This window comes from Mitosporidium daphniae (genome assembly GCF_000760515.2).
Source record: "Mitosporidium daphniae strain UGP3 chromosome Unknown contig-15, whole genome shotgun sequence".
NCBI classification, from domain to species: domain Eukaryota; kingdom Fungi; phylum Microsporidia; genus Mitosporidium; species Mitosporidium daphniae.
The window spans coordinates 27,521-54,740 of record NW_013546667.1 but is presented as its reverse complement, the minus strand read 5'-3'; the positions used below and the strand labels follow the sequence as shown (position 1 = coordinate 54,740).

The following is a 27,220-nucleotide window of genomic DNA, read 5'->3' as shown; positions in this document are numbered from 1 at the left end:
TGTGGCACACATGTGGGCCAAACGCTTGCATCTAACAGAACAAATTTATTTAGCAGATGGGTGCATATCGATTTTAATAAGTTACTTTGTGAGCTTGCTGGCATTGATATTCCGACGCCCATAGCCAATGACGGGCTGTTGGCATTCTCCCGCCCGTATACAGCCAGAAAAAAAGGACGAAGAAAAGGCGGAATCCTCCCGCTGGCTTCGTGAAAGCGAGCGCTGGTATACTTTGATGGATCGTTGATACTCCTTTTGATCTTCTCTCAAGTTTAGTTTTTCCTTTTTGGGAATCGGATAAATTGTACCTCGGTTGTTGAATTGAAAGTTTTTCTTCAAGTAGAGCACCATTTCTCCGGTCTCTGCAGAAACACCAACAGATGTCCGCAAAAGAGTGGCATTCCCGCATTTGTCGCAAAACCTGCGTGTGGAATCGCGCTCGATGGCGTAACATGCATGACAGCGAAGGACCCAATGGCGAAGGGACTTTATGTGTGCTCCAGACTGGCTCGAGCGGGCACAAAGGCCAATTTGAATAAGAACATTCTGCATTGCAAAGTCAGAAGAAAGGCAAGCAACTTCCCGTGGCATTGAGGCAGAAGACTCAGTACTGCCGTGCGAATCGGTGCCATCACTACCGGACGAACTGGATGTGATCCAAGTGTCCATGGGCGATCCACCTTGCAAATTGTTCTGCTGTCCTTTGGAAAGACACAGGGGCAAAGGGGTGCTACGTAAATGGGAAATATCTCCTCGGCAAACGGATTTTTCCAGGTCCAGAGTGAGAGCTATAAGATGGGTATCAACTATCGACAATGACGCCAGGTCTCCCGTCTTTTTTGCAAATTCGGTCACAAATCTGATCGAGTCTGCGGATGGGACTTGGATATGAAGCCTTGGCTCGAGTATGCAAAGGGACCGCTTTGCAGCCTCATCTTTGATTTCATTTTTGATCACTTGTGGAATTGTGTATATTTCATCGCTAGGATAAATGTTGACGGCCTCATTGAAGATGAATGCATTGGTGTCGAGGACAAGATGCATAAAATAATGGCACATTAAAATTTATTCAACTGCTGCAAATATTACTTTTTAATTTAATGGCAAAAAGGAAACGAAATAACAGTGTCCTGCCTTCTTCGCCCATTGAAGGATCATATTTGACCAAGGACGAGGAGAACCCCACAGTACCTTTGCAGAATCATTTTGGTTCCGACAAAAAGACACTGGTGAGCACGCTTTCTCAAGCGGTCCATTTGAATGACACTTCTATGTTGGAGATGGCATTTTCTGAAGGGCTCAAAGATCCTTCGCTCATCGAGATAACTGTAAGGCGACTACCGCAAGCACTTGCAATTCCATTTTTCAAAAAACTGGGGCTTTGCATCGTGGAGTCACCAAACCGTCTGATGGTGTATTTGCCTTGGGTTTCTGCGCTAATCAGTGCACATTGCTCAATTATCCTATCAACGCCATTGCTGCATGAGCAGTTGAGGAGTCTGTTGGAGACGCTTGAATCCAGATTATCTTCGCGATCAGAGCTCGAGAGGTTATCGGGAAAACTAAATTTTCTCGTGGATCGGATTGGGATGCGACTGGAGGGCGGCCTTACTCCGCAAGAGAAGGAGTTTGTCCCTGCCCAGGTCTTTTCTGAGAGAATAGAAGATGAAGCTACTGAGCAGGCGGATCTAGACACGGAAGATACTGAAGATGCAGATAGCGTAGATGGTTCTGATCGAGACGCTTCAGATGGCCACTCTGATGAGGGCGAATCTGCAACTACCATTGAGGAAGATTCGGACCAAGAATCAGAGGAAGAGCAAAGTGATGCCTCCATTGGCGAAGACTGTAGTGACAATGCATCCAGTGCCGACGATTAATAAATTATTTTATTTATTAGCCCATCGAGCCATACAGTCGATTCCACTCTTCGTACATCCCGAGATCTTTATCTGAGACAGATGCCCGCACCTGGGTAAGCGCATGTTGAAAGTCATGGAGACCAATTGGGGGAACCTATTTGTTATTGAGGCATGCTACTTGGTCGGCCTGTATTGATGTGATATCGGGTATTGACCGAATGGGGCCAAGGGAAGCCTCTCGGCAGAGACTGTGCATATCAGAGCCCGAATATCCTACAAAACTATTGGGAAAAATTTGTGTACCTGCTGTCCACTCGCCAACGGTAACATAGTCGTCCGAAACGAGCGAGGCCATTTTATTTGATGCACAAAGCCTTCTTACAATATCTGCTCTCGCTGCAGCGTCCGGTAGCGGGATGTAGAGCCGTTTGACAAGGCGGCGCCGTGCCGCCTCATCAAGCTCCTGGGGTCTGTTTGTGGCACCTAAAGCATGAGAAAAGAACTGGGCGGGGATGTAAAAGGTAAAAAGATGCCGGATTGAAGAAAAAAGGCAATAAAGTAGCAGTGGACGCTCAATTGTGAAAATAGCAAGCACAAACGGCAGATCACGCACGCACCGATAAGCAGCAGACGAGCATCGTCTGTTCCGGCTCCATCAAGTTGAATTAGGAACTCTGTTTTCAAACGTCTAGTGGCTTCCATTTCGCCTTCTGTGCGAGCTGTAAGCAGGGAGTCTATCTCATCTACAAATATTACAGAGGGAGAGCGGCAGCGTGCAACAGCAAAAAGAGCACGCACCATTTTTTCGCCCTCGCCAATCCACTTTGAAGTGAGTGAAGAGGCACTGATGTTGAAAAACGTCGCTCCCGATTGCGAGGCAATGCACTTTCCAATAAGTGTTTTCCCGGTGCCCGGCGGTCCAAACAGAAGGATGCCTTTTGGAGGGCCCCGTAGCCCTGTAAATATGTCTCTACTGGTGATATGTAAACAGGTACGGTCTCAACATAGGCCACACCACAATTTCCTTGATGGTTTTCTTAGCATGCTCCAAGCCGGCAATATCGTCCCATGTCACCGGCTTTCCAATATCCATGATCTAATAAAAAAGGTCGATCAATGTACCTCATTCATGATAAACTGCACCATTTTAGGCTCGATGTTTTTCAGGCGATCATCAGATAAAGCGGCCACGTCCTGATTGTTTACAGTATTTTGCTTCGAGTTGGGGCCCAATGGGTTATGGTTCAGTTGATAAAGCGACAAGTTGGCGGAATATGACTCGTCCTCTAAATTAGAAGATGTACCGGACGCGGACGAAGAGGTGTATGGCGCACAAGATGAGGATGAAGACGAAGATGCAGAGGAAATCGAACGATTGATGCCCAATCGGTGACCTGGATTCCTTTTCGGCAGCGAGGAAGCATGTGCTCCCTCTGGCGGCTTTTTGAGCGAATTCGATATCTAGATGAAAAGAAATACCCTACAAGCTGCTGTTTTGCTGTTACAAACGAATTTTGCGTAGCCGTAGCAAGCGGCTGTAAATTGTCCCGGGATGCATGTGGAACATGTCCACTGCCACCATTGTAAACATGGGCTGGTATTTTTGCAAGCGAGCCTCCTTGGTTTGTCCTATAATCGTCGACGCCCTGTCTTCCGGTAAAGCGATTTTGCGGCATACAGCCATGTACAGGCGCAGAGCGGAAATCGGGTTGTGATTTTTTGCCACACATATTGGCGTCAAACTGTTCGAACGTGCAATTCCACGCTTTCAGTATTTTTTCATGCTCATTCTATAGTTACAAGCGAAATTTGAACCTTATATTGATTTGAAATTGTCTCGATGGCCACCTTGAGTGCGGACGAGTTGTAAGGCTGCGCCTTGTATTCGGTGGCCGGAGACAAACAAAACTTTTTTTCGAGGGCCTTTCTAATATTCAGCTGCTCGACAAGTGAAATTTTTGCAATCAACTCCCTGGCCTCGTCGTTGGGAGATTGATTGTATTTTTTGACAAGGAAAGAGATCCTTTCCATTGAAGCAAAAAAAATGTTATCAATTTCTGAAGGAGATTTCTTGCTCCCATTGCATGATTCCGATAGCTTTTCCAGTCCAATTGACGCTTTAATGTGACGATGCACTTCGTCTTTGTGTGCTCCTTCCGGCTCCCCAAACATTGGGAATATTAAATTTTAATTTTTTATGGAAAACTCGACAAAAGAGGGCGAATTCGTTCTTTTTCAGCTGCCCTCGGAAGATACAAAATTATTTCAATTAATGCAAGGATGGTGATGTTGCGTTATTTGATTTTTAGTTCCTTAAAGTTGAAAAAGATTGGAAATATTCCGGCAAAGAATTTGATTGGATTGAATTTTAATCAACCGTATGTGATTAACGCAGATCTTTCTACCAGCCCTCAAGACCTTGGAGACGATGGCATGGTCGCATCTATGGAAGGTATTTTGGGGTTCATTCTGATTCTCATCTAGTGACAAGAAACAACCAATTTTTGTCGCCCGATAGCGCCTCGCAGCGGCTCACTGACGCAGACATCGACAAACTTAAGGATCATATAAAGAGCGGAGAGGCCCAGGCTGGAGATCTCATTAACGAGATAATTGCAAACAGCACCACTTTTAGCGAGAAAAATGAATTTTCCCAGGCCAAATATGTAAAAAAGAAGCAACAAAAGTAGCTGGCTTCTACTTTATGCATCTAGATTTCTAAGGACCATTACACCGATTCAAGTGTGTTCGTTTTCTCTTTGTGACTATTACTTTACTCGTGTGCCCAAGAAAATGATGTAAATTTGTGCTATATTTACGCTAAGGTCATTAAGAGTGGACACATTGTCTCAGTTGATATCACTGGCCAACATTAGAAGCAATGGGCGGGTTTTAGTTTACGAGGATCTTGGTGGATTGCTTCTTGGCGCACTTGCTGAAAGACAGGCTCTCCCTGTCAGCATTCATAGGAGAACGGGTATTGCGCACCAGATTGCGTATAAATTCAACCTTCCACAGGATACCATTGTTTCCGTTTCATTCTGTGATCTTGATTATGCTGGCTTTTTGCCAGATCCTCTTAAACCATATATTTTGGGATCAAACATTGCAGATGGCAGCAAAAAACCGGTTCCAGATCCCTCTGAACCTAAAGAAAGTAATAGCGAGCATGTTGATGGAAATGTTGATGGAAATGTCGATGGAAATGTCGATGGAAATGTCGATGATCAGTGTTATCCACTCATCAAGACAGCCTCCCAATCTGATGGGCCCCTTACTGTGCTCGATGCTTCTTCTTTTGATCACGAAGAGGCGTTTGATGGCGCAAAATGTAAGCGAATCCGAATTTCAAATGTCAAACGTCAAGATAAACGGCATTTGAAAAATCTAAAAATTCAAGAGCTATTCAATAAAAGTAATGATGTAAGGCCATTTGATTCTCTTATTTTGGCCATATCTCCCAGCGATTTTCAGCATCACAGCATTTCTGAGTTCATAAAGCTGACCATTAACTGTTTTTCTGAAATTGTGGAACCCTCTGGCTCGATCGTTATTTATTCACAATTCAAAGAGGTGCTTTGGTGTGTGCATATCATTTTTAGATTTTGCTTCCCATATTTGATTGGGCTCTCTCCCATGAAAATTTTGTAAACGTTTCCCTGACGGAAAGTTGGATGAGGTTCCATCAGGTTTTGCATCTGTTGCTTTACTTTAGGTTCTTCCCGGAAGGTTTCACCCCAAGATGAAAATGAGCGGATCAGGAGGGTATATCCTCTCAATGATTTTGGTGCTCTCCTAATTTTCAATTAAAATTTTAATTATCTAAAGGACATCCAAGGTAGCGATTGTGGAAGAACTTCCACGGTCACCGGCAGCTCTCCGACAACCTCGCCGTCGCATTCGATTGCAATGTCCACCGCATTTGATGAAAGGAAAATTTTATCCGAGTATTTGTACTCATAAGACAGGAAATGTAACGGAACATGACATTTCAAAAGCCTTAGCATCATACAAAAAGGAAAGGTCAACATAAGCAACGGCAATAGTAAAAAATTCAGCCAACGGAACTTTTTTACCACTTGCAAGTACGATGCATTCGGGTTTGACGGGTCTGATGAGGGCGACACAGAAATTCCACCTCCAAAGCAGGATCCAATTGAAATACAGGCAAAAATAGAGCTTTCCTTAAAGTTACTGGAAGAACATTGCAACTCAATTTCCTTCCATCGGACAGAAAATATCAACAGAAATATTGTCCACACAAAATACGAAACCGATCTAAGAGGGGAGGCCTTGATCGCGCTGGAGAGCCGTCGATATTTAGACATTGATTGCAAAACAAGCGATGAAATCCCCACCGAAGCGATATTACAGAAATATCTTTTCGCGCCACACTTGAAGGTGATTAGCCCGCAGTTGAGATCTGAATAGAGAATCCGCCTATGCTTTGAAGACATCAGTGAAAGGAGAAACCGATTAACCGACGTCCTTTCAATACCCGGAATACTTTCTAGAAAGTCACAGGCCGTTCCTTTGTCATAAGATAAAGAGTGGGATACTCACCTAGGGCGATTTGAGATAGATAAATACTTCCTTTTCTATTTGTCTCCATAGCCCTCATATATCCATTTATCACCTGGTTTAGGGTTCCATCACCACCAACCGCAACAATTACCAACGTTTGGATGCTATTTTGCTTTGCTATGCACGCTTCTCGGACCGTGTCTATAATATCTCCATTATGCTTGGAGATGAATACGGAAATCGAAAAATCCTTGCCATTATTTATTTGGTTTGAAGAAATAGAAGAAAATTCTGTCGAAGAATACCCCGAGGCTGTTGGATTTATGCACAAGAGTAAAGAGATCATTTAAAAAATAAAGCAAAACAAACAATCTTAAGCATCAATAAAAGCCCTACACTTGATGCCTTGGTATGAGGTGAGGAAATAAAGCGCACATTTAAGGTTGCTCGCTTTGGATTGGGGCACAATGGAGATGGCTGCCTTCTGGTTTCCCTCGTCAAACGACAAAATCGTAATTATGGCTGCTCCGCAAAGAATGCCATCATACGAAGTCAATGTACGCTCCAGCAAATGCTCGAAAAATTTGATACCTAAAATGTGGCTTGGGTCTTCCCACTTTACGCGCACGCTCATCAAAGCGGCATTCTCCAAATCAGCATCCGCGGTCAGATCCGAACACATGGATGGAAATTTAAAGTTTATTTTTACAAGATGACCAATCAGGAGAATACAAAAAATAAACTTTATTTTCGAAATTTTTGGATTTATTTTTGTTAAATGGTCCGTACCAAGCAAACAGCGCGCAAATCCACCGGAGGAAAGCTCCCTCGCAAGCAGCTCACCACGAAAGCGGCTCGAAAAGCCACATCCCAAACTCCGATGTCCGGCGGTATCAAGAAACCCCATCGATATCGCCCTGGAACCGTCGCTCTCCGTGAGATCCGCAAATATCAAAAAAGCACTGAGCTGCTGATCAGAAAGCTCCCATTTCAGCGCCTTGTTAGAGAAATAGCGCAATCCTTCAAGTCAGACCTTAGGTTTCAATCCTCCGCAATTGGCGCCCTGCAAGAGGCTGCTGAGGCCTTTCTCGTCGGCTTATTTGAGGTATTATCGACTTTCTTATCATAGGATACAAACTTGTGTGCCATTCATGCCAAGCGTGTTACCATCATGCCGAAGGACATTGCACTCGCTAGACGCATCAGAGGTGAACGTATCCAACCCTAAATGGAATTTGTGATTAAAATTTGAATTGCCAAATTAAAATTTAAAAATTTACTGAATCAAATTCGCTATCGGAAAGATTGTCGTCTTGAAATTCAAAAGTCTTTTCCACTTGATGAGCTTTGTTGGATGAAGAAGCATCCTCCAAAATGGATCTAATTGTCTTTTCCCGCTCTTCTAGCCATTCAGGAATTGCAATTGGAATGGTATTATCGTTATTTGCATTGAAGTTATCCGTAATATTGTCTTGATCAAATGTAAGATTGAACTCTTCTGGTTCCACTTGAGATCTTTCGATATTGTTTTCTTTTTCTTCATTCAATATTACAGAAAGTGGAACGGGCTTTCCCTCGGCCGTTAATTTTGCTGATTTCCAGGTCGCATACCACCTGTTTATCAAATGCTAAAAATAAATCTTAAAAGCAGCTAGTACGCTAAAGAGTTTGGAGTGGCATTTCTGTTCGACGGTCCTCAGAACATCTTTTGATTTAAATCGAGGAAATAGCACGTGCGCCCATTCCTTGTATAGTTCCAATACGATGGAGAGTCCTGCTTTCTAAAATCAAAAATAGAAACATACGCAGTCTTTTGGATTTCGTATAAAGGGCCTGGCGCCATTTGCAGTATGTGAATCTATTAGCTTAACGAGGGCCGGGAATCCAACAGGACCAAGCAATCTACAATTAGATTACGCAAATGGAAACCTTTCTTCATTTAACTTTGCACGAGTGGCGGGTACGGTGGTTTGTTTCCTTTTTTTTTTCACGGCACCAAGGTCCGTATTGGTTTCTTCATTGTCTGTGGTACTGTTCGGTAGAATGCCAAATAGCAGCTCGTTTTCTTCATTTTCTATTTGCGAAGAGCCCTGTCCTAATTGGCGAGCGGACTTCATTATTAAATTTTGAAAATATACCATTTGCCATAACTAGGCTCCAAAAACACGATAAACTTTACATTTCCAATATTTGTCCCGTGTAATTTCCTATTTCCAATATTTGTTCATTTTAATTCTCATTGCTAATGTTTGTTCATTTTAATTCTCATGAAAAGTATGAACTTTATTTAAACGGAAGTTTCATCACATCGAGGGTGAGGGGGAAGAGGGGGGATATACACAACATGGAACTCCAATTAGTTTACAAAAATTTAATGTCTGCGGATTGGGATAAAATCTCTCTACACGTAAATAAGCCAAAATACCTTTAGAAAAGTTGCCCGTTCCCTGGGATTCCTCTTGAAAAGATGGGGCAATCCGTTCAAAGGATTCAGGTATCAGGAAGGTACTAATATCACCAGCGTTGTCTTCTACGTGTTCTTCACAACTATGTGGTTCAGACCAGGGCATAAGGCCCTCCAGTCTGTTGTTGGTCTTCCTTAGTATTGAAATCCACTCGGGGTCATAAGAAAACACAGGGGGCCTCTCTGCCACTTGTTCCGGAATATAGAGGATCTATCACATACATTCGCAATGTAAAAATACCTGCAAAAATTGTCTCCTCGGCAGCGACTTATCAAGTGCTAAAAACCGGGTGCAATATGGGCCTTCTTGTTCTGGTATTTGAAAAACATGGGAGGAGGCCTTAAATAAACGAGTGTTTTCCGCCTGTAGGGATCTAGGCGTTGTACCTTGATGAGAGTAGATCGCTGGGTATTTGACATGCAAATGGCCGGAAAACCAAAAGCGAGGTTTCAGCTTTTTCAAAAGATCCATCAGGGGAGGAGATCCCAGACCTTCATCAGTTTTTATATCTCCTTGGAAATGTGGCTTTCTCCTTATAAGATCAGGAACAGATCCATAAGAGAAAATTCGATTGGGCCAATCATGTGAGATCATCACATCTACCAATGTATCGATCATCGAGAGCTTTTCAATCTCCAACTGCCGATAGTGATAGGGCGATCGAGGAGGAGGGCCATGATTATTAAAAGAAGGAGGATTTTCATTGGCCGAAAAAGACCTCAGGTAATCATGAGACTTGTAAATCCCTGAAATGCCGGCAATGCGAAGCCCACCGAACCAAATGACCCCCGAGGAGCCCATATAGTAAATGGAAGGGGCAACCCAGCCGCCATGCCATAGCTCCCACAAGTAGTTTGGAGCCTCATGGTTGCCTCCTATAAACAGGGTTGGGATTGGCGCTTTCAGTGCTCCCGAATAGTAAAGATGGAAATCCTCCATCTTCTTATATTTGTCAGGAGCAGCCATGCGTGAAAGGTCGTACTTGTTCCGGACAGCCTAGAAATATGGAACAAAGGTTACCTGGAAATCGCCACAGATGATCAAAAGTTCTACTTTGACACTTGGAGCCTGACCTTCAGCTTTGGCAATCTCTTCGTAGATTGCAGTAAGCTTTCCATGACCACATCCAACTATGGCCACATGCATTAATTACAGCTCCAAGTTTAAATTTATTTTATTTTATTTTATTTACATGTTTAACGCCCCGCGAAGGATGCTTTGCGAAGCATTGTAAATGGCATCGTCATATGCGATTGGATTGTGCTGTGCAATCATATATGGCTGTATGAAAAATTGTCCAAAAAGCAAGGTATCGCACTCCACGACAGCAGTAAACTTATCAAATTTGCTTGGATCGTCGGCGTTTCTTGTTACCGGCGTGGAAGTGGGAGATTTGGGCGTCTCCACGGGAAGTCCGTCCTCCACGTCGTAAATATAAAGCAATCGCCCCGGAACATACATCTATTGCTAGTTTAGCAAAAACCTACCTTTGGGTATGGCGATGCTATCAAACTCTGCTGCTCAGTAGCAAGTAAAACTCTAAACATCAACGAGGAAGAGGAAGAGTCCTCATCACTTGAGCGGATGGTTGAACCAATGATCTAAAATAAGGCATTAAGGATACCGGATTCAAAATGTTCTTCAACGACACATGGGATGTAGCCTGGACAATCAGGGCCCTGTAGTCCATCAGTGAGCCATATGAGATTCTTGGCACTACATCGCCTCCGAAGATATAAGATGTAGCCGAAAGACCTTGAAATAGCGGGAGAAGCTCTATGGAGACAATTGGCGGCGCACCAAAAGAACATGCCTGCAACAAAATACCGTTATCTTCATTTTCATCCTCATCATCAAAAAAATGGAAAAGAAGCGTGAGCAGTGCGGCTGCACCGCCCAAAGAATGACCAGTCAGTAAGATCTTGGGTACATTCATCTCTTGAGCATATGAAAACGCCATGGGAAGTATTTCTTGTTTTACATACTGGGCTGCTTTGGCAACGCCTGAATGCAGAAACCCACCATTCCATGGAATATACTCTCCACCAAAACTAGTTATCCAGTCAGCAGCGCTGAGAGAACCGCGTAGAGCCACAACAATCGAGGGGCCATCACAAGACCTAACATCATAAAAGATGACGCAATGCGGCTGGAAAAGCTCATTGGACTGTGTAATATGAAGCAGGTCGCACTCCTTCAAATCCAAATAATTCAAGATAGCGCTCTTTTCCGAGCTTGGGTTGGTGATTATGTTTTGGAAGCTACGCCTTCCAAGAAGTGTGAGCCCCTTCCATCCGTACGAGGCAATCGCAAATTTGAAGGCATGCCTTGCCGAATCTATTGCCGTCTGATCTCGAATGCAGTTTTGCATTTTTTTACAAACAGGTGTAAGGGAGCACAGCCCGTTCTTTCGCTTCCACGTCTCAAAGCGTGCAAGGATGATCAAAGCACCCAACAGTGTGGAGTGCGAGTATGTTTCCAAGCCCTGTCCAAACGAAGTGAGCAATTTCAGAAGCACCCTGACGCCGAGATTAACTGTATCTTCATCTAGAAGCGTCCTGAGAGGCCTCAACCAAAGCGGCAGCCGTGTAGGAGAAATCTGGCGCTGTTGAGGACTGCCATTTTGATTGGCATCGTTAAGATTATCATCAATAGTGAAAGGTAGAGGGACAGGTGTTCCATTCATGATCATGGTGGAAACTCGAGCCAAAATCCGCGAGGTAGTCCCGGAGCGAGATTCCAACTCCCTCCATCCCTTTGAGGCGGCGTGATATGGGGGGCTCAATCCGAGTGTTCCAACCAATCGAAACCCACCAATAATGCAGTATTCATACACCCCAATAGTGACACTGTCAAACAGTAATCCATGCTCAGAAAGGGGAAAGAAAAAAGAACGCCCCGTAAAAGAAACCTCTTCTGCATTTTGATTTCTGCCAAAAATTACAGAAGACATGTAGTTGAACAGAGACGGTGATCTAAAAGAGCTCACAGAAATAGAATCGCCATCATCTGAATCGGGATTATCGTTGGATGACCACAAGTAAGATATTGGAAACTGGTCAACACTTTGCACCAAAGAAGTAGGCTGGGACAAAAATTGGGCTTTACAAGAAGGGGATGATAATGGGGAAACAAGTGGTGATGAAAATTGAGATGAAAATGACGAATCAATCGGTAATAGTAATGGGGAACAGGAAGAGGTGCACAAGGTGCAATCTGCTGGTAATTGGGTGAGACCCCCATCTTTCATATAGAAGCCACCAAAGCTAATCCGAAGAAGAGGACGCGTCAAGGGCCTTGAGGTTCGTATCCCATCAATTTTAATTTCCAGTTTTCTGGCGAAATTGTCGCCCATAAAGCTAGATGGCTGAAATTTGTAAATTTAAAATTTGATGTCATCAACGAGCTCTTTTGACGTGCTCTACAGAAAGGGGGAGCACGTTTCGCTCGTGGAGTCGTTCCCATCGTGGCTTGAAAGCAATATTGACACAAGCCTAGGCGACTCATCCATTTTTCATGCTCTGGACATCTACTTAACGGTATTGTCTGGATTTGGCTTAATTGCCGAATCCAAGTTGTTACCGGAATTCGACGAATATATGGAAATATTCTTCAAATTGAAATGTTCAGACAAAATCTCTCTGATGCCCGATGCGTTGTTTGAAAAGCATTTACTTATCCTTGTCGATGGGTATTCACAAATCGGAGTTGCCAAAGAAGAGTATTTCACGCATGTGAGAATGAAAAGGGCGCTTGGTGAGCCTCCATCCGAGAAGGTTCATCAAATTTACAGTCTAAAAATCGAACAAAAATCGGGCAAACGTGGAGGGTGGGTCGAGGCAATCAGAGGAAATCAACTTTTCGTGTCCCTTGAGAAATTCGCAGAAAAACTCAACACAAAGCTTAAAAATCCAAGGGCAATGGGGATAGGTGCCACCCTCTTTTTCGTATTGCTGATCGTTTTTTGGATTCGAAAACATGTGCCTCGCTTCTGGTCCAGGATGCTGGCTTCAAGTTCGCTACTAGCATACTCCTTGCTCGCTCCAATTTAGCAAGAATTTGACAAAATAAATAATTGATAATTTAGCAACGTCAAAGTTCCCACGCACCCGATAAATTCCCAATGTGATGGAGACCGCCATCATTGGAACACTGCGTTTTAGTAAAATCGTGATAAGCTTTTAACTGAATGCGAATTAGGAACAATTTACGGTTTTTTTCACTTTTATTGCAATTTTTCCGGATGCAAAAGTGCCGTATCAATTGGATAGCTCTGTCGATTTTGATCTTTCGCATTGTGAATTCGATCTTTATTACTTCTTACCTCGACCCAGACGAATATTGGCAATCCATGGAGGTCGCTTACAACTGGATCAATCCGCGGATCGAAGGTCGTGGCCTTACTTGGGAATGGATCAAAGGAAGCAGATCGTCACTTTTTCCTTTGCTTGCATTTACGCCAATATACGCTTTATTAAGGCTGCTCAAGCTGGAAGAAAATTTTCTTTTAATGGTAGCCACTCTCGATTTCATAATGTGCTAGAAATACGCGCCGAGAGTCGTAATGTCTGTTTTTGCAGCCATCACCGACTATTTCATTTACGTCATTTCGCTCAATAATCATGGAGCCGAAGTTGCAGCTTGGACGCTACTTACCACGTTGCTATCGCACTTTAATTTTACATACTCGACACGGGCCTCATCCAATTCCATCGAGGCATGTCTCTCTCTTTTGGCATATTATTTTTGGCCATGGAGCGGCAGCGACAAAGTGTCAAAGTTGTTTATTCCTCTATGTATTGTGGGCATAGGAACCTTAATCCGGCCCACACTAGCCATTCTCTGGGTCATTCCATGGGTCCTCTTGTTTTTCAAGCTCACAGAAAAGACGGACATGCTGAGAATGATAACGATTTCTGTGTTCACAATGTACACTGACCACTGATAGCATTAATCCTTTAGTTGCCTCATCATTGGGCTGGGGCTTTTTGTCGATTTTGTGTTCTATCAGCGGTGGCTCTTGACGTGGTACAATTTTTTCTGCATCAATCTTGGAGACGAGGGAGTCAGTTCGTATTATGGGACGCATCCGCTGCTTTGGTACTTTTTCTGCGCGATTCCCATCCTACTGGGGCCATTGGCACCCTTTTTTGTGCTGGGATCTGTAAGCTGTGATCGATCTTTGTTCGGATTTATGCTGCCTTTTATTTGTATTTTGTCTTTGGTGCCTCACAAGGAGTTGCGCTTTTTGCTGCCCATCTTCCCGATGATGAATATGATTACGGGGATCGGGTTTCATCGTTTTTACCACTCAACAAAAATCACTCACCGGAAGAAAGCCATTTTTATATCGGCTTCGTTTGCCATTTCGGCAATTGTATCGGTGTTATATTGCAGAGGCTTTTCGACCGCTGGAATTGCCATCACCGATCACTTGAACAAGATCGTTGGCACGAAAAGCGTGTTCTTTCTTTTTTCCCACGCGGCACCTCTTTATGCTGGCGTCTTGCGACCGGAGGCCAAACTAGACTATGTCCACATGGAACCGCCGTTTTTGAAAAATTTCCCCCATGTAAATAGGTAGGCCGTATGCAGCTTATGTTTAGATTTTCTCTTTTTCCGGGAAATAAAAACGAGCGGCAGACTTTAGAGCAACTGTCTTGTTCTGAACTTGGGACATGGATTACAGACAATGCCTGTGTGTATGACTTTATCGTGGCATGGGAATCTCTGGCCACAAAATGCCCCGATGCTTTGACACCATACAAGATGGTATTGATTTTGCCTTCATTTTTAGAAGCTCAAAATGTTGAATTCGCTGCCGTTTTTGGATCCTGGCGCCTCATTTAGGTTTATGCTTCTTTTTGAGCGGACAAAAAGTTGATGATGTAACACATAAATCTACCTTGTCACCAATTTTGATTGGCTTTCCACATTTCAACTGATCTGTATGTTTAATCACTTGATGGGTTGGCGAATAGGGTCCGTGTCATGCAAATCAAAGTCGTAGCGGATCACAGCCGGATCAAAAAGATCAAGGAAAAAATGCAAGTTTGATGAAATAAAATCAATTTTTAGCTTTTACAAACGCAAAACTCTTCACGCTACAAACACACTACCATGAAGGCATTAATTCTTGTTGGAGGTCCGTTTTCTCAGAGGCCTAACTGTAATAGGATTTGGAACCAGATTGCGTCCGCTCACGCTTACTCTTCCAAAGCCGCTGGTTCCGTTTGCCAATCAACCCATGATTTTGCATCAAATCGAGGCATTGGTTGCCGTTGGCGTGACCGATATCATCCTTGCCGTCAACTATCGGCCTGAAATCATGGTTGCCCATATGAAGGACTACGAGTCTAAATATAACGTCAAAATTACGTTTTCCGTGGAAACCGAACCGCTTGGCACGGCAGGCCCTCTTGCCTTGGCGAAGGCCATTTTTAATGAAACCCCTAACGAGTCCTTTTTTGTCTTGAACTCGGACATCATTTGCGATTTCCCTTTTGCCAAAATGGTAGCTTGGCACCTTTTTACAAGATTAGATTGAGTTCCACAAAGCACACGGCAAAGAAGGCACCATTTTGGTAACTCGAGTCGAGGAGCCATCTAAATATGGCGTGATAGTTACGCGCGCAAACAATCAAAGCGACCACGATGGCCCTTCGTTTGGCGGCGATCAATTAAACGGACACGCAGCCTCGCCCACGCTTATTGACCAATTTGTGGAAAAACCGAAAGAGTTTGTCTCAAATCGAATTAATGCCGGGATTTATCTTTTCACTCCGGCAATTTTGCAGCGTATTGAGCCAAAACCGACATCCATTGAGAAGGAAGTTTTCCCCTTGATGGCGTATGATGAGCAGCTACATGCTTTTGATTTGGATGGATTTTGGATGGACGTGGGCCAGCCAAAAGATTACCTTGCTGGAACTGGTCTGTATTTAAACCACCTATCTCCAAAGCTTTCTAAACAATCTCTGGGCGACTTGAATTGTGTTGGAAACATCCTTGTGCATCCCACAGCCAAGATAGGAGCTGACTGTAAATTAGGACCAGATGTGGTCATTGGTCCCGGAGTCACCATCGGTGATGGCGTGAGAATCTCCCGCTCTGTTATTTTTGAAAAATGCAACATCAAGTCCCATTCTTTTGTGCAGAACTCTATCATTGGCTGGAACTCCCATGTTGGAAGATGGAGCAGAGTGGAGGGAATCTCCATCCTCGGTGATGATGTGATCGTCGGTGATGAAGTTGGTGTTGTTTAGCAATAATTTTAGGTTTATATAAATGGGGGCTGCATTCTTCCCCATAAAGAGATTTCGACAAGTATTACTGAGCCAAGAATTGTGATGTAAAATACAGCGATCTCATCAATAAAGTGGTATGGAATACTTGACCGAAATAAACGTTTATACGCAGAAAGGGCTTAGAGCGGGCTGGGCTGGGCTGGGCTGGGCTGGGCTGGGCTGGGCTGGGCTGGGCTAGAAGACATCAATTTGTGCTTTCATTTTCAGATACGCAATTTACATAATTTGTTTAAGTTACCAAAATTGGGCGATCAGTTTTGCTGATACGGCTGCACTGTTGTTGTATTTACAGCGGCAGAGGTCACCATGGATGAGGCAAGAGATAGCTCGTATTCAGACTGGGAGATCATAAGGGTTAAATATTTTTCTATTTGTTTTGACGTTTGAATTGACGAGGAGTTGCTATTCTCCTGGTTCAAAACACATCTTCTCATGAACGCCAAAAAGCGGCGACTGTATACAGCGGGGGATACGGCCGAAATGGACAGGCTGGAAGAGCGAAACGACTTAAAGGCGTGCTCAATTTGCTTCTTACACGAATATGGCGTTAAAATATCTATGATTCCGAGATAATAAATTTCCGTTGGCCGTTCTGGCGCTACCGTGACGGGATTTCGGAAAGCTTCTTCTGTTCCAGAGAGGATTCCTCCCTCTTCGCTGTAGAATACAAAATTGGACCTCTCAGCAGGAGCGTTGTGCTTACTGTTGTGAAAGGATGGCAAAGAGGATTGCTGCAGCTGGTTGATGGTTGCCGATCTATTTGCGGCATCATCACTTTGCTCCATCAAGCAGATGGGGTCCTCTTGTGTTAAGGGACGAGCGAACCCAACCAATGCAGATTTAATGGAAGATGGGTATCGCCGCTTGTTCTTTTTGTGATGGCGGTGCACATTTGAGGACGTCAAATCCCGATCAGCGGGCTGGTTTGCGTGGCCCTCTTCGATAGGCGCCGTTTCAAACACAGAAAGCGCCTTATCTCTTATCCTTTCTCGATTTCCTCTTTGTATGGAGTGGATGCCAACAAGAAGCGAATAGTCCATAATGTTGCATGAAGTAAGGAACTCGACATCATGTTCCAATTGAGTCATCACAAGTGCCGCTTTTCGTGGCGAAAGGAGCAATTTCTTTCCGGAACGCAACCAATTAAGGTCTTTTCTTGGTTCTCTAGGGCATCTTGTAAGCTTTCGAACAGATACTTGACGCCCGTGAAAAGATCCTTTCAAATCGTAAATTTCGTGGATGTCCTTTGACGGTGGAAATACATTTCCCATCACAACAAAATAAATGGGCGGAGACCCTGGCCGCAATCCACTTATTCGATGTAGACCTAAAAACCGTGTTAAGAGCGTGTTTGGAAATCTAAAACCGAAATAAAAATAACTTGAACCAACCTTTTGACGTGTGCGCAATAGTCTGGCAGCAAACTGAGAAGGGACGAATGCTCCACCTTTCCAATGGTTTTTATAAGAAATCGGTAGTCGTGGGAATAGTAAAAAAACGATCCACTTCTCCCGGGGCTACCCAATTCAGAGAGCACATATCTAGGGGTGAGGGAAGTCTATCAGAAATAAATGGCATTCGCAACTTACCAGGTAGTCTTCAGTATCGATGAAAAATTGCTTTCGCAAAAACCTAAAAGCGATCGGCGCATAGTCTCTGAATTCTCTACTTTTTCGTTTGGAACATGAGCAGCAACCGCCAGTGGTCTCCTTGTTTTCAAGGGAAAGCTTGACACGCTTCTTGCATGTCTTTTTGTCGATTCCCTCAAAAGAAGGCGCCGCTATTTGTGTGTATTTTTCTTCTCCCTTCAAAACAGCCGATCGAATTCCAGTCAGCATGTAATACATCAACAGGTAGCTGGAGTGATTTTTTCCAATTCTGGTCCCATAAGGGTTGACACTGGTCGAGTTATTTGAAATCGCAGTAAACTCAGAGCGTGGGGTGCACTCAAATCGTGCATGTTGAACTTCAACTTCGGGCTGGCACTCTGCATGAGAGGTGGATGCCAGTGGGGACCGGGCGCAAGCCAGACTGCCTTTACCATTAGGCTCGGGAGGAAGTGTTGGCATTGCAGGGATTTCGGAGACATCACTAGACGTGGGATATATCTCGATGCTCGGTTCATCTGGTTCTGACACTGTTTGGATCATGGAGACGGAAGATATGGAACATGCTTGTGTAAACGAGCTTAGACTAAGAGTTCGGAGCGTTGCCCTGGGATGCGAATTTAACAGCAAAGACCCGCTGTGCGATTTTTTTTCAAGTGCATTTTCGATACTTTCCTGAGCCTCCGGAAATTCTTCATCTGTCTTATGCGGCGACGGGCATTTCGTTTCCTGCATTAATGGCTCCTAGTAACAAAAAATACCTAATCACAGTTTATATTGAAAGTTTATTCCGAACGTGATTGGCTGGAAAGCGAGGCATTTAACAAAGCATTCAATTTAATTTAATTTAATTTATTCCGAAAAAGCATCGTCATTTGATGACAACTGTGAATCAGAATCCTCGCTATTTGGTATTTCATCAGCTGAGGGGGTATGTTCTTGCACCTGCTCAATTTTCAATTTTGAGAGCTTTGATAAGAGATCCTTTGAAGATTCTCCAGATGCCGAATATCTCTCGATAACCTTCATAAGCAACTCCGGATCTCGAAGAAGGGTATCAAGAACCTCAAACTCGTCATATTCCTGATTGCAATCTAGCCCGTCTGAATTTTCCTCGTCAGAAGTAAAAAAGAAATCATCTCCATCTTCATCTTCGCCTGCTTGATTTTCGGCGACAGACTCTTGCATATGAGTGGGTCCATATATTAAGGATCGAAGTTCATCCTCTGAAAAAGCATCCCATAATTGGAGCTCCATGTCACCAGATTCGTTTAAACAAGCAAATTTACCATCTGAAAGGGATTTTTGAATCAAATTGGAATCCACAATGATAGGGCTCTCCAAATAGCGGAGAGCATCAAGAGCTTCTTTGGTTGAGACTTGTTGATCCAAATGAAGACGGGCATATTTTACTGCTTCCTCAATATTAGCTGAAAAGGGGGCAGTAAAATTAGAATCGCCTGAATTTTTGTCAATATATTCCAATAGGATCATGTAACCCCATGCTAGCTTTGTCCCCAGCGTGGATGACAAATCTTGACTTTCCGAAATATATAAAGGTAATTGTTGGCTGTCTAATAGAGCAAAACACTTTTTTGTCAACGGAAGGAGAACCTTAACGGGTTCCTCCGGCTCAAAGTAGCTTTGATGTTGCTTTGTTATTTTGGAGAATTCTTTTACAGAGACCTTGTGGACATTTGAGTTATAGGTGTCACATGTAACTGCAATGAGAGACGGATTTTCTAATAAAATGCCGGCAATTTTCCTTGGAAGAGCAATGGGATATAACCGCTTACCACTTTGCAGGATAGAATCAAGATACACATCAGAGGAGGCTAATAAATTGTCCAGAATGGAGCACATCTCCCTGTTCATGGACGTAATGGTCATTGGAGAGGAAACAGCGGCCAGTGCATCTTTCAGTGGGACCCTTTTTTTTGACGAAATAAGCTCTTTGGAAATAAAGTGGAATTTGCCAGCCGAAATAAAAGTCCTGTTCATGGATATTTCGTCGCTCTTAACCCAGGATGGAAGCATAGATCCGCACGTAACCAATAGCAAATCTCCATAAAAATTATCCTGCACACTAGAGCGGTTAAAGATAAACACGCCAACCTTATGATAAGCTCTGGAAGTGCCTTTGAAACGTGCAAAAGGGTCTTCACAATGATGATCCATATTTTAGCGTCGTCAATCAGCGAAAATGTAAAGTATTTTCCAACCAAGCAAATATTTTCCCACGCAGACGATTCTGGATCGAGGCAAAGATTAAACTTTCCAATGCTCCACAAATAGGCCGAAGAAAATTCATTCAAAAGCATGGCAATTTTGATCAAGTAGGACGTTGCAAACGAAATGTAGGAATCGTTCGAGTCGAAGCTCTTTTTCGCGTCCGATTTACACTTTTCACTCCAAAATACGGAGTATTTGCACAAATATGGCTGGTCATCGCCAAAGCCCAAAGGCCGATGCGAAGCAGGCATTAAAAATTACGGTCCAAATCCGCCAAAAATAAAGTTTAAATTTAGCGTAGCTATCACCCTGCCCTTGCCCCAGCGCCAGGATGCCCAACTACGAGCCTCTTGAAAAAAAGCTTGCTGAATTGCAGTCAATGCAATATTCTATTTACCAAAAGATGCAAACCTTGGCAGAGAATTCAAATAGACTCCAAAATTTAGCCAATAAGCATGCTTTGATGTATGAAATCCCGTTTATTAAACCTAGTTTCCTTGCCAACCAGGAGGCAACAGCGGAGCCAGAGGAGCGGCCTCCGCATTCAGAGCTAGCGCGCGCTGATAAATGACGGATCCCACGAAGCTTGCGAAAGAATTGATTTAAAAATAGAACCAGTGAAAATGACATGTGTCTCATCGTCGAATGCTGATAATTAGGCACTAGGATGTTTCGGATATTTATTAAAGATAACTATGCCATAGGAAGGTCAGCTTCGCACAGAATACACGCGCAATCAATGTGATAGGTGGCTTTAAGTGCAGCTCTTCTGGCGGCCGATGACATTCCGGTTGATAAGGGGATGTAAGACATACAAATCTCATCGCCCTTCTCAATACGATGAGATGCAAAGACTCTCAAGAAATTGTTGTTGTGTGGAAACACTAAAGAGGTGTTTGGATCACAGGAGTGCTGCATGTGCGCCGAAATGTGGTATAACCCGTGTCCGATTAGTTTGGATTTTTGGAGAGGGCTTCTTGATCTTTCTAGTAGCTGATTGATTGAGATAGATGACGAAGATTGGGCAGAACCAACCGAATGCTCGGCCTGATTATCATCAGAAGAGGACGAGTTGTTGCTGATGCTTTCGACAACGGGCGAGTCAAAGATTACCGGGGAAGATGTCGAAATCGACTCGTCGACCCAGGATGATTCGTCTTCGTCGGCATCCTTTTGTGCGGCAAGAGCTGGCAATTTTTCACCCTTGTTTTGATGCTCGCTTTTTGTTGATGCGTTATCATTACTTTGCAAGAGGGAATTTTCCTTCAAATCAGACAATGCGGGTGAAAAATCGGGTATTTTTGCGGCCGGAGATTCAACGCTAGCATCGACTTGATCGTCAAATCCCGCGGGAAGGGGAATGCCAATGCTATTGAAAAGAAGCGTGCCCTTAATGGAAGAGTAGCGATTGTCGTCCAAATCTAAAATAAGCAAACTTAAAAGTACGTTCGAAAATGTCGGGAGAAATGCCGGAAAATAGCGACTTCAAACATGTGGCAATGTTGTCGTCCGATGGGAGAACAGGCAGCAACAAGGGCTTCATAAATTCGAAATGAGATGACGTCGTCGTTTTATCTGCGAGCGGTTCTTTAGAAAGCTCTCTTTGCTCTTTAATTTCCTTTTCTTCAAAACATAACACCGAAAGGTATCTGGCGACAAGCAGAGAATACTCGCTGTGTTCCCTTTTAGCTATGTCAAGCAAGCGGCCAAACGCCTCATTTCCACAAATGCTAGAGTGGTGCGATTTCCTGGCTGAAACCAGACAGGCTTCTGAACAGTACAATGAACAACGGCATTTGTCACATGCCACTTGCGAAAGGTCCAGAGTTTTAAAGCAAAAGTCGCAAAACTTGCCACTGGATGTGTATTGCAAATACAATGAGGCAGCATCGGGCTTCTCCTCATAAAGGACCGTTCCTGCTTCGATATCCTTCGTTGCAAAAATGGCCCACGTCTGTTCAATCTCTCCATTAGCCAAAATGAGCTTCTTCGGAGCAATTGTGATCGGCGAATTTGTTGGAATTATCGACTTGAAGTAGGAAACGATTCTCTTCAAGCCATCTTCTGTGATGAGCTTGGTAAGTGCGTTAAAAACAGGCTTCGGAAGAACCTGCCGAAGCGAAACAAGAAGCTCGGTAGGGTTAGGGATCATTTTAATAGCCTTGAAAAATAATTCCACCGCTGCTTCGGTATATGAATTTGACAGGTTTGGCTCGTCGCTTTTAAACGACAAAAGCTCCTCGCCCTTGACAAGTAGCGAATAAAAGATGCGCTCTCTCTCGGCAGGCGGCCGTGCATAGATTTCCTCAATGCTAAGTGCCATTTCTGGGATCATTTCAATAATCGAGCTTGAGGAAAGCACATTTTGGGGAGATTTGCTTTTGCTGTTGCCTTTGCTTTTTCCTTCCTTTGCGGTCTTTTTCTTTTGCTTGTGTGCTTCAATGTTCTTTTCTTGCTTGATTCGCTTTTGCAGCCCTTTATCTTGTTTGCGTTTGTAATCAAAATATATGGCATAGCCGATCACCAGGGCCGCTGCGGTAGCAATTGCCGTTACAGCAGTTGCTGAGCTAAACAAAGCTGTCCTATTCATCAGCTGCAAATAAAATGCAAATGTTAAATTCCACTTAAATTTTATTTCGTTTCAAGCCATTTTCGTTTCTAACGGAAAAATTTTAATTTTCAACCATTCCAGCCACTCCGAATCATCTGGCGACACATGGATTTCGTACAGGAGTTCATTAAAAATTGATTCAACGGGTATATTATTAGACTGTTTGGATTGCCTGATAGATGATTCGGAGCCATCAGCAAGCCTTAAATATTGCAAAAATAGATACCGGCCCTTATTGAAGATTTCCGAATATGAAAGCAAGGCAGACACTTGAAGGATATCCTCGATCGCAGAAAGCATGTGAACGATAAACTGAAAATGCGTGACAGAAATAAAGTTTCGTCTAAGTTTGACCAGAAATACCTGAATGCTATAAAGGATCCGGTTGTGGATGCGTCTGTGATGGAGAAAGGACGGGAAAAGCCTCAAGGCAGAAACAGAATCAATGTTCGATTTTAAAGCCCTATCTGAAATTGATTTGGACCCTGCAGCTAGCGGATCCATGTGAACAACCTCAATAAGCGAGCTCAAAGTGCTGTCGAAATATTCAACAACGCGAAGATGCGGCCGCATGTTATCAGCATTTTCGGTCTTTTTTACCAGGCTAACTGAAGGCGATAAAGTGAGCCATTTGTGAGAAAAGAAATCCTCAAATGAAATGCGCTTAAGAGGATCCACGGTAAGCAGCCCCTTGAGTAAAGATATGCATTCCTCAGACAAGCTTGTCCAGATATCTGGAGCTCCCTCTTTAGCCAGTTTATAAAAGAGCCTGCTAACCAATTCCGGATCTTGGTATTTCTTTGCAAGCGCAAAATGATTGGGAGCCCGAAACGGGGGCCCTCTTGCGAAAAGCAATTCGAACATAATACAGCCGACACTCCAAAGATCGGCCTTTGCATCGTATCTTTCATTTTGAAGGATTTCTGGAGCCATATAGAGTGGCGAGCCACACATCGTGTCGGCCATGTCAAGTGGATTCATATGCCGAGCAAAGCCAAAGTCGGCAACCTTGAGCAAATACTGGTTGAAAGAGGTACAGGGTCCACCGCTCTCTTGGTTCAAAGAAAGGGATGGCAAATGCTCACACTTGACAAACAATAAATTCTGCGGCTTGATGTCCCTGTGAACGAGTCCCAAATATCGCAGTGCTTTTAGAGCATTGGCTACAATTGGAAAGCAGTAAAGATACCTAATTGCACGATCAAGTCTTTCACATTAGCCTCTCTGGTCCAATAGAGCGGAGGCAGTAAGGCCTTTTGCAGGGGCTTCAAGTCGGAAGCGTTTACGAGATCTGGTTTCCTTTGGAGGGCATGTAGATGTGTCGCGTGTTCCCTGTCCCATTGCTTCTGCTCTAAAAGAATTGAGGACAAATCCCCGGACTGACACCACTCCATGACAATACAAATCACCGCTTTACATTTGATCATCTCATAGAACTTGATGATATTTTCAGAAGAAGGGCTGGAATGGCGGTCTTCAACCTCGCTCTGAACGTCATTCAGTTTTTTCAATATCGAAATCTCCTGCCGCAAATGAAATTCCAGCTTTTTGGTGATTTTACGCCGCTGCACAACTTTGATTGCGACAAATTTGTCTTCATCTCTGTCCGAAGCCGGGTTTATCCTCGTTGCAAGGTATACGGTAGAAAAAGACCCCCTTCCTATTTCCCTGATGAAAAGATACTTTTCTAAATCGAACGGCTGATCTGGATGCCGCATGTTTGGCTTTGGCGAGAGCGATAGCATCAATGATGACTTTCCACAAAAACAAGTTTATCATTGCTTCAGAAGGGGCCAATCGAATTTAAAATTTAAATTTTATTTGGAACTTTGGCCTGGCGAGGGATAAACCGAACTTTTAAAGGCTAAATTGCATACATTTTTGATTTTACAACTTTGATGAAGATAGCCTCAAAGTCCTACGTCAAATGGAAGTTACTACGAGCTCGGCCTGTGCAGCAGCATCTGATATTTGTGTTTTGGATACCATTGTATGTTTTCTGGATTTCATATGAAGTGATGGCCCAGTCTTCTTTTGGAGACATTTCCATTATCCTTCTGTCTGCGATTGGAGCATTTCATGCACTGGCCTATCTGATCGCATATCACTGGTCGCTTTTCGTCAATTCTTTCAATGCATTTAAAAGATCGCAATGTATTGAAGATGCCACACATATTTACTTGGAGTCCTTTTTGTCACCCGTTGCAATTGTTCCGATTTTACAACATTCCGATTCGGCTGGAAGAAAGTACTTTTCTTTCACCCATTTAGAGGCGCGTTTCTTGTGCTTTGATGGACAAACCTTCATCAAAGCAAAATGGCTTTCTTCTCTTCACCATGACGATCGCGATTGCCAACATCCAAAGTCTCTTACTTGCGGAAATGAGTCGGAAAATGTGATCCGTTTCCTTAAACAGGTTTTCGGAAAAAATTCGTTGACCATTCCAATTCCGTCTTTTATGTCGCTGATGAAAGAGCACGTAATTGCGCCCTTTTTTGTTTTTCAGTTGGTATGTGTGGGACTGTGGATTTTGGATACTTACTGGTATCACTCCTTGATGATACTTGCGATGCTCTTTATTTTCGAGGCAACAGTGGTGTTCCAGCGTTTGAAAAATATGAATGAAATTAGAGGCATGGCACCTCCACCGCAATCCTGTCTTGTTCTGCGGTGTAATCAATGGGTGTCTGGCGTTTCCTCAGAAGATTTATTACCAGGCGACATCATCGGATGTAAGTGACACCCTTTTCATGTTGTAGTACCTAGCGAGTTTGGTGATGTTTTATCGGTCCCTGCCGATATGCTTATCTTGTATGGCTCTTGTATTGTCAACGAGGCACTGTTGTCTGGTGAAAGTACCCCTTGTATGAAGGAGAGTATGGAAATTTCGGCTGCCGTGATGGACGAGATAAAACGGAAAAAATCGATTTCTTTCAAGTCGGCATTTAAAACAAGTGCCATTTTTGGCGGTACCAAAATCCTTCAAATTACCTCGAACTCCGCAACCGAGAATGGTAACCTATTGTTTTTAACCAAAAGATCTTAACCTTGCATATGGTGAGGTGCCGCAGGGGATTGCCCTGATTGCCCTTGTGGTCCGAACGGGATTTCTAACAACTCAAGGAAAGCTTGTTCGAACCATGTGCCTCGGCCGGGAGCGGATTAGTGCCAATAATGCCGAAGCCGGATATTTCATTTTGTTTCTGCTTTTTTTTGCCATTGTTGCTGCCATTTACGTTTGGAATGCGGCATTGACGGAGGATCCAGATCGATCTCGCTGGCGTTTATTGGTGCAATGTCTGCTGATCATCACATCGGTGGTACCCCCTGAGCTCCCCATGGAGCTTTCCATGGCCATCAATGCTTCGCTTCTTGCTCTCTCAAAATTGTCCATCTTTTGCACAGAACCATTCAGACTGCCCATTGCGGGGTCAATTGATGTGTGTTGCTTTGATAAAACCGGTACGCTTACTCAAAGCCATCTCGAATTCATCGGGATTACAGGCATCGATTCTGGCAAAAAAAAGTCAACCCCATGTGCTCTGATAAAGGATCCGGGTGAAATCCCAGGAACTGCTCAATTGGTGATTGCATCGTGTCATTCTTTAGTGTTGTTGAACAACACCGCTGCTGGAGACCCATTGGAGGTTGCTGCGTTGGATTCGATTCCATGGTCCTTGTCTTCAACTAAAGGTAGCAGTAAAATTGTGGAAAAAGTTGCCAATCTTCCGGCCCTGTTGGCAATCATGAAACGGTTTGCATTTTCGCCTTCTTTGAAACGAATGTCTGTGATGGTTGAGATCGAGCAAACTTCGAAAACCATTTCATCGGCCCTACCGGAAGTGCAAAATAGAACACGCTTTGTCACGTGTAAAGGCGCTCCAGAGTCTATTTATCCCCTTTTGGTTGACCCGCCCACATGGTTCTTTGATGTTGCCGAGCAATATGCGTCCGAAGGCTGTCGGATCATCGCCTTGGCATTTAAATGCCTTGGAATCAAGGGAAAGGACCTTGATCGTGTGTCTGCTGAATCGGGACTCACTTTTGCTGGCTTTTTGATATTTGGCGCCTCAATGAAAAAGGAAGCATGCGAAGTGATTGCAAAGCTATCTGCTTCGCATCACAAAAATGTCATGATCACCGGGGATCATGCGCTGACGGCTATCCATGTTGCGAAAAAGCTTCAGTTTGGACAGGAGGATGCCGATGATAGCTCCTCTTGCACGTCTGAAAAACCCACGTATTTGCTGCTCGATTGTGATGTTGAAGAGAGCGGGGACGAAAAACAGCGCTCCATTGCCGTTTCTAACTTGCATTCGAAATCGAACTCTGTCTTTTCTGATGACGAGCAGCTAATTTCGTTTTTATCTTCGCCAGGTTTGTCAAAGTTTCGCATTGCAATAACGGGGCCAGCCTTTGAGGTTTTGTCTTTGCGGTGTCCCCAGTGGCTGCAATCATGGCTTGTCAAGAGAATTACCGTTTGTGCCCGGTTTTCGCCTTCCAACAAGGTAACCAGTTGTGAGGAGGGTTTACATCATCATCATAGGAAGACATTTTGCGGCTGTTCAAGGCTCTCGGCTGGTCTACTTTGATGTGCGGGGATGGTACCAA

General features: G+C 43.8%; 20 protein-coding genes across 20 annotated transcripts; 8 read left to right on the top strand and 12 right to left on the bottom strand.

Annotated features, from left to right (window-relative positions):
• Positions 1 to 81: 81 nt before the first annotated feature.
• DI09_15p370 (uncharacterized protein) lies at positions 82 to 1,044 on the bottom strand (the record flags this gene model as incomplete). The annotated part of the gene is made up of 1 exon (XM_013383543.1): positions 82 to 1,044. The coding sequence occupies one exon, from the start codon at positions 1,042 to 1,044 to the stop codon at positions 82 to 84; it is 963 nt and encodes a 320-aa protein (XP_013238997.1).
• Positions 1,045 to 1,100: 56 nt separating this feature from the next.
• DI09_15p360 (U3 snoRNP-associated protein Utp5) lies at positions 1,101 to 1,880 on the top strand (the record flags this gene model as incomplete). The annotated part of the gene is made up of 1 exon (XM_013383542.1): positions 1,101 to 1,880. The coding sequence occupies one exon, from the start codon at positions 1,101 to 1,103 to the stop codon at positions 1,878 to 1,880; it is 780 nt and encodes a 259-aa protein (XP_013238996.1).
• Positions 1,881 to 2,016: 136 nt separating this feature from the next.
• On the bottom strand, positions 2,017 to 3,592 carry DI09_15p350 (uncharacterized protein; the record flags this gene model as incomplete). The annotated part of the gene is made up of 5 exons (XM_013383541.1): positions 2,017 to 2,345; positions 2,480 to 2,832; positions 2,876 to 2,940; positions 2,985 to 3,302; positions 3,347 to 3,592. The coding sequence occupies 5 exons, from the start codon at positions 3,590 to 3,592 to the stop codon at positions 2,017 to 2,019; spliced, it is 1,311 nt and encodes a 436-aa protein (XP_013238995.1).
• Positions 3,593 to 3,647: 55 nt separating this feature from the next.
• On the bottom strand, positions 3,648 to 4,034 carry DI09_15p340 (uncharacterized protein; the record flags this gene model as incomplete). The annotated part of the gene is made up of 1 exon (XM_013383540.1): positions 3,648 to 4,034. One exon carries the CDS (start codon positions 4,032 to 4,034, stop codon positions 3,648 to 3,650), a length of 387 nt encoding a protein of 128 aa, XP_013238994.1.
• Positions 4,035 to 4,142: 108 nt separating this feature from the next.
• DI09_15p330 (uncharacterized protein) lies at positions 4,143 to 6,293 on the top strand (the record flags this gene model as incomplete). The annotated part of the gene is made up of 4 exons (XM_013383539.1): positions 4,143 to 4,314; positions 4,759 to 5,443; positions 5,691 to 5,809; positions 5,881 to 6,293. The coding sequence occupies 4 exons, from the start codon at positions 4,143 to 4,145 to the stop codon at positions 6,291 to 6,293; spliced, it is 1,389 nt and encodes a 462-aa protein (XP_013238993.1).
• Positions 6,294 to 6,759: 466 nt separating this feature from the next.
• On the bottom strand, positions 6,760 to 7,068 carry DI09_15p320 (uncharacterized protein; the record flags this gene model as incomplete). The annotated part of the gene is made up of 1 exon (XM_013383538.1): positions 6,760 to 7,068. One exon carries the CDS (start codon positions 7,066 to 7,068, stop codon positions 6,760 to 6,762), a length of 309 nt encoding a protein of 102 aa, XP_013238992.1.
• Positions 7,069 to 7,164: 96 nt separating this feature from the next.
• On the top strand, positions 7,165 to 7,614 carry DI09_15p310 (histone H3; the record flags this gene model as incomplete). Its single annotated transcript, XM_013383537.1, has 2 exons — positions 7,165 to 7,491; positions 7,516 to 7,614. 2 exons carry the CDS (start codon positions 7,165 to 7,167, stop codon positions 7,612 to 7,614), a joined length of 426 nt encoding a protein of 141 aa, XP_013238991.1.
• A 40-nt stretch (positions 7,615 to 7,654) lies between these two features.
• DI09_15p300 (uncharacterized protein) lies at positions 7,655 to 8,503 on the bottom strand (the record flags this gene model as incomplete). The annotated part of the gene is made up of 2 exons (XM_013383536.1): positions 7,655 to 8,000; positions 8,316 to 8,503. 2 exons carry the CDS (start codon positions 8,501 to 8,503, stop codon positions 7,655 to 7,657), a joined length of 534 nt encoding a protein of 177 aa, XP_013238990.1.
• A 186-nt stretch (positions 8,504 to 8,689) lies between these two features.
• DI09_15p290 (uncharacterized protein) lies at positions 8,690 to 9,997 on the bottom strand (the record flags this gene model as incomplete). The annotated part of the gene is made up of 3 exons (XM_013383535.1): positions 8,690 to 9,029; positions 9,069 to 9,832; positions 9,872 to 9,997. The coding sequence occupies 3 exons, from the start codon at positions 9,995 to 9,997 to the stop codon at positions 8,690 to 8,692; spliced, it is 1,230 nt and encodes a 409-aa protein (XP_013238989.1).
• A 42-nt stretch (positions 9,998 to 10,039) lies between these two features.
• DI09_15p280 (uncharacterized protein) lies at positions 10,040 to 10,312 on the bottom strand (the record flags this gene model as incomplete). Its single annotated transcript, XM_013383534.1, has 1 exon — positions 10,040 to 10,312. One exon carries the CDS (start codon positions 10,310 to 10,312, stop codon positions 10,040 to 10,042), a length of 273 nt encoding a protein of 90 aa, XP_013238988.1.
• Positions 10,313 to 10,397: 85 nt separating this feature from the next.
• DI09_15p270 (uncharacterized protein) lies at positions 10,398 to 12,206 on the bottom strand (the record flags this gene model as incomplete). Its single annotated transcript, XM_013383533.1, has 1 exon — positions 10,398 to 12,206. The coding sequence occupies one exon, from the start codon at positions 12,204 to 12,206 to the stop codon at positions 10,398 to 10,400; it is 1,809 nt and encodes a 602-aa protein (XP_013238987.1).
• Positions 12,207 to 12,243: 37 nt separating this feature from the next.
• Positions 12,244 to 12,903, top strand: DI09_15p260 (uncharacterized protein; the record flags this gene model as incomplete). The annotated part of the gene is made up of 1 exon (XM_013383532.1): positions 12,244 to 12,903. The coding sequence occupies one exon, from the start codon at positions 12,244 to 12,246 to the stop codon at positions 12,901 to 12,903; it is 660 nt and encodes a 219-aa protein (XP_013238986.1).
• A 512-nt stretch (positions 12,904 to 13,415) lies between these two features.
• Positions 13,416 to 14,609, top strand: DI09_15p250 (putative gpi-alpha-mannosyltransfer; the record flags this gene model as incomplete). The annotated part of the gene is made up of 4 exons (XM_013383531.1): positions 13,416 to 13,771; positions 13,814 to 14,015; positions 14,088 to 14,423; positions 14,541 to 14,609. 4 exons carry the CDS (start codon positions 13,416 to 13,418, stop codon positions 14,607 to 14,609), a joined length of 963 nt encoding a protein of 320 aa, XP_013238985.1.
• A 489-nt stretch (positions 14,610 to 15,098) lies between these two features.
• On the top strand, positions 15,099 to 16,116 carry DI09_15p240 (mannose-1-phosphate guanyltransferase; the record flags this gene model as incomplete). The annotated part of the gene is made up of 2 exons (XM_013383530.1): positions 15,099 to 15,365; positions 15,400 to 16,116. 2 exons carry the CDS (start codon positions 15,099 to 15,101, stop codon positions 16,114 to 16,116), a joined length of 984 nt encoding a protein of 327 aa, XP_013238984.1.
• A 293-nt stretch (positions 16,117 to 16,409) lies between these two features.
• DI09_15p230 (uncharacterized protein) lies at positions 16,410 to 18,227 on the bottom strand (the record flags this gene model as incomplete). The annotated part of the gene is made up of 3 exons (XM_013383529.1): positions 16,410 to 17,517; positions 17,550 to 17,716; positions 17,748 to 18,227. The coding sequence occupies 3 exons, from the start codon at positions 18,225 to 18,227 to the stop codon at positions 16,410 to 16,412; spliced, it is 1,755 nt and encodes a 584-aa protein (XP_013238983.1).
• A 390-nt stretch (positions 18,228 to 18,617) lies between these two features.
• DI09_15p220 (uncharacterized protein) lies at positions 18,618 to 19,943 on the bottom strand (the record flags this gene model as incomplete). The annotated part of the gene is made up of 1 exon (XM_013383528.1): positions 18,618 to 19,943. The coding sequence occupies one exon, from the start codon at positions 19,941 to 19,943 to the stop codon at positions 18,618 to 18,620; it is 1,326 nt and encodes a 441-aa protein (XP_013238982.1).
• Positions 19,944 to 20,202: 259 nt separating this feature from the next.
• On the top strand, positions 20,203 to 20,568 carry DI09_15p210 (uncharacterized protein; the record flags this gene model as incomplete). Its single annotated transcript, XM_013383527.1, has 2 exons — positions 20,203 to 20,259; positions 20,299 to 20,568. 2 exons carry the CDS (start codon positions 20,203 to 20,205, stop codon positions 20,566 to 20,568), a joined length of 327 nt encoding a protein of 108 aa, XP_013238981.1.
• A 122-nt stretch (positions 20,569 to 20,690) lies between these two features.
• DI09_15p200 (uncharacterized protein) lies at positions 20,691 to 22,587 on the bottom strand (the record flags this gene model as incomplete). The annotated part of the gene is made up of 2 exons (XM_013383526.1): positions 20,691 to 21,418; positions 21,444 to 22,587. 2 exons carry the CDS (start codon positions 22,585 to 22,587, stop codon positions 20,691 to 20,693), a joined length of 1,872 nt encoding a protein of 623 aa, XP_013238980.1.
• Positions 22,588 to 23,046: 459 nt separating this feature from the next.
• On the bottom strand, positions 23,047 to 24,353 carry DI09_15p190 (serine/threonine-protein kinase 12; the record flags this gene model as incomplete). The annotated part of the gene is made up of 2 exons (XM_013383525.1): positions 23,047 to 23,771; positions 23,798 to 24,353. Coding segments are annotated over 2 exons (1,281 nt in total), but the record flags the coding sequence as incomplete, so codon positions are not given.
• A 153-nt stretch (positions 24,354 to 24,506) lies between these two features.
• Positions 24,507 to 27,201, top strand: DI09_15p180 (uncharacterized protein; the record flags this gene model as incomplete). Its single annotated transcript, XM_013383524.1, has 3 exons — positions 24,507 to 25,341; positions 25,369 to 25,623; positions 25,649 to 27,201. 3 exons carry the CDS (start codon positions 24,507 to 24,509, stop codon positions 27,199 to 27,201), a joined length of 2,643 nt encoding a protein of 880 aa, XP_013238978.1.
• Between the last annotated feature and the right edge of the window lie 19 nt (positions 27,202 to 27,220).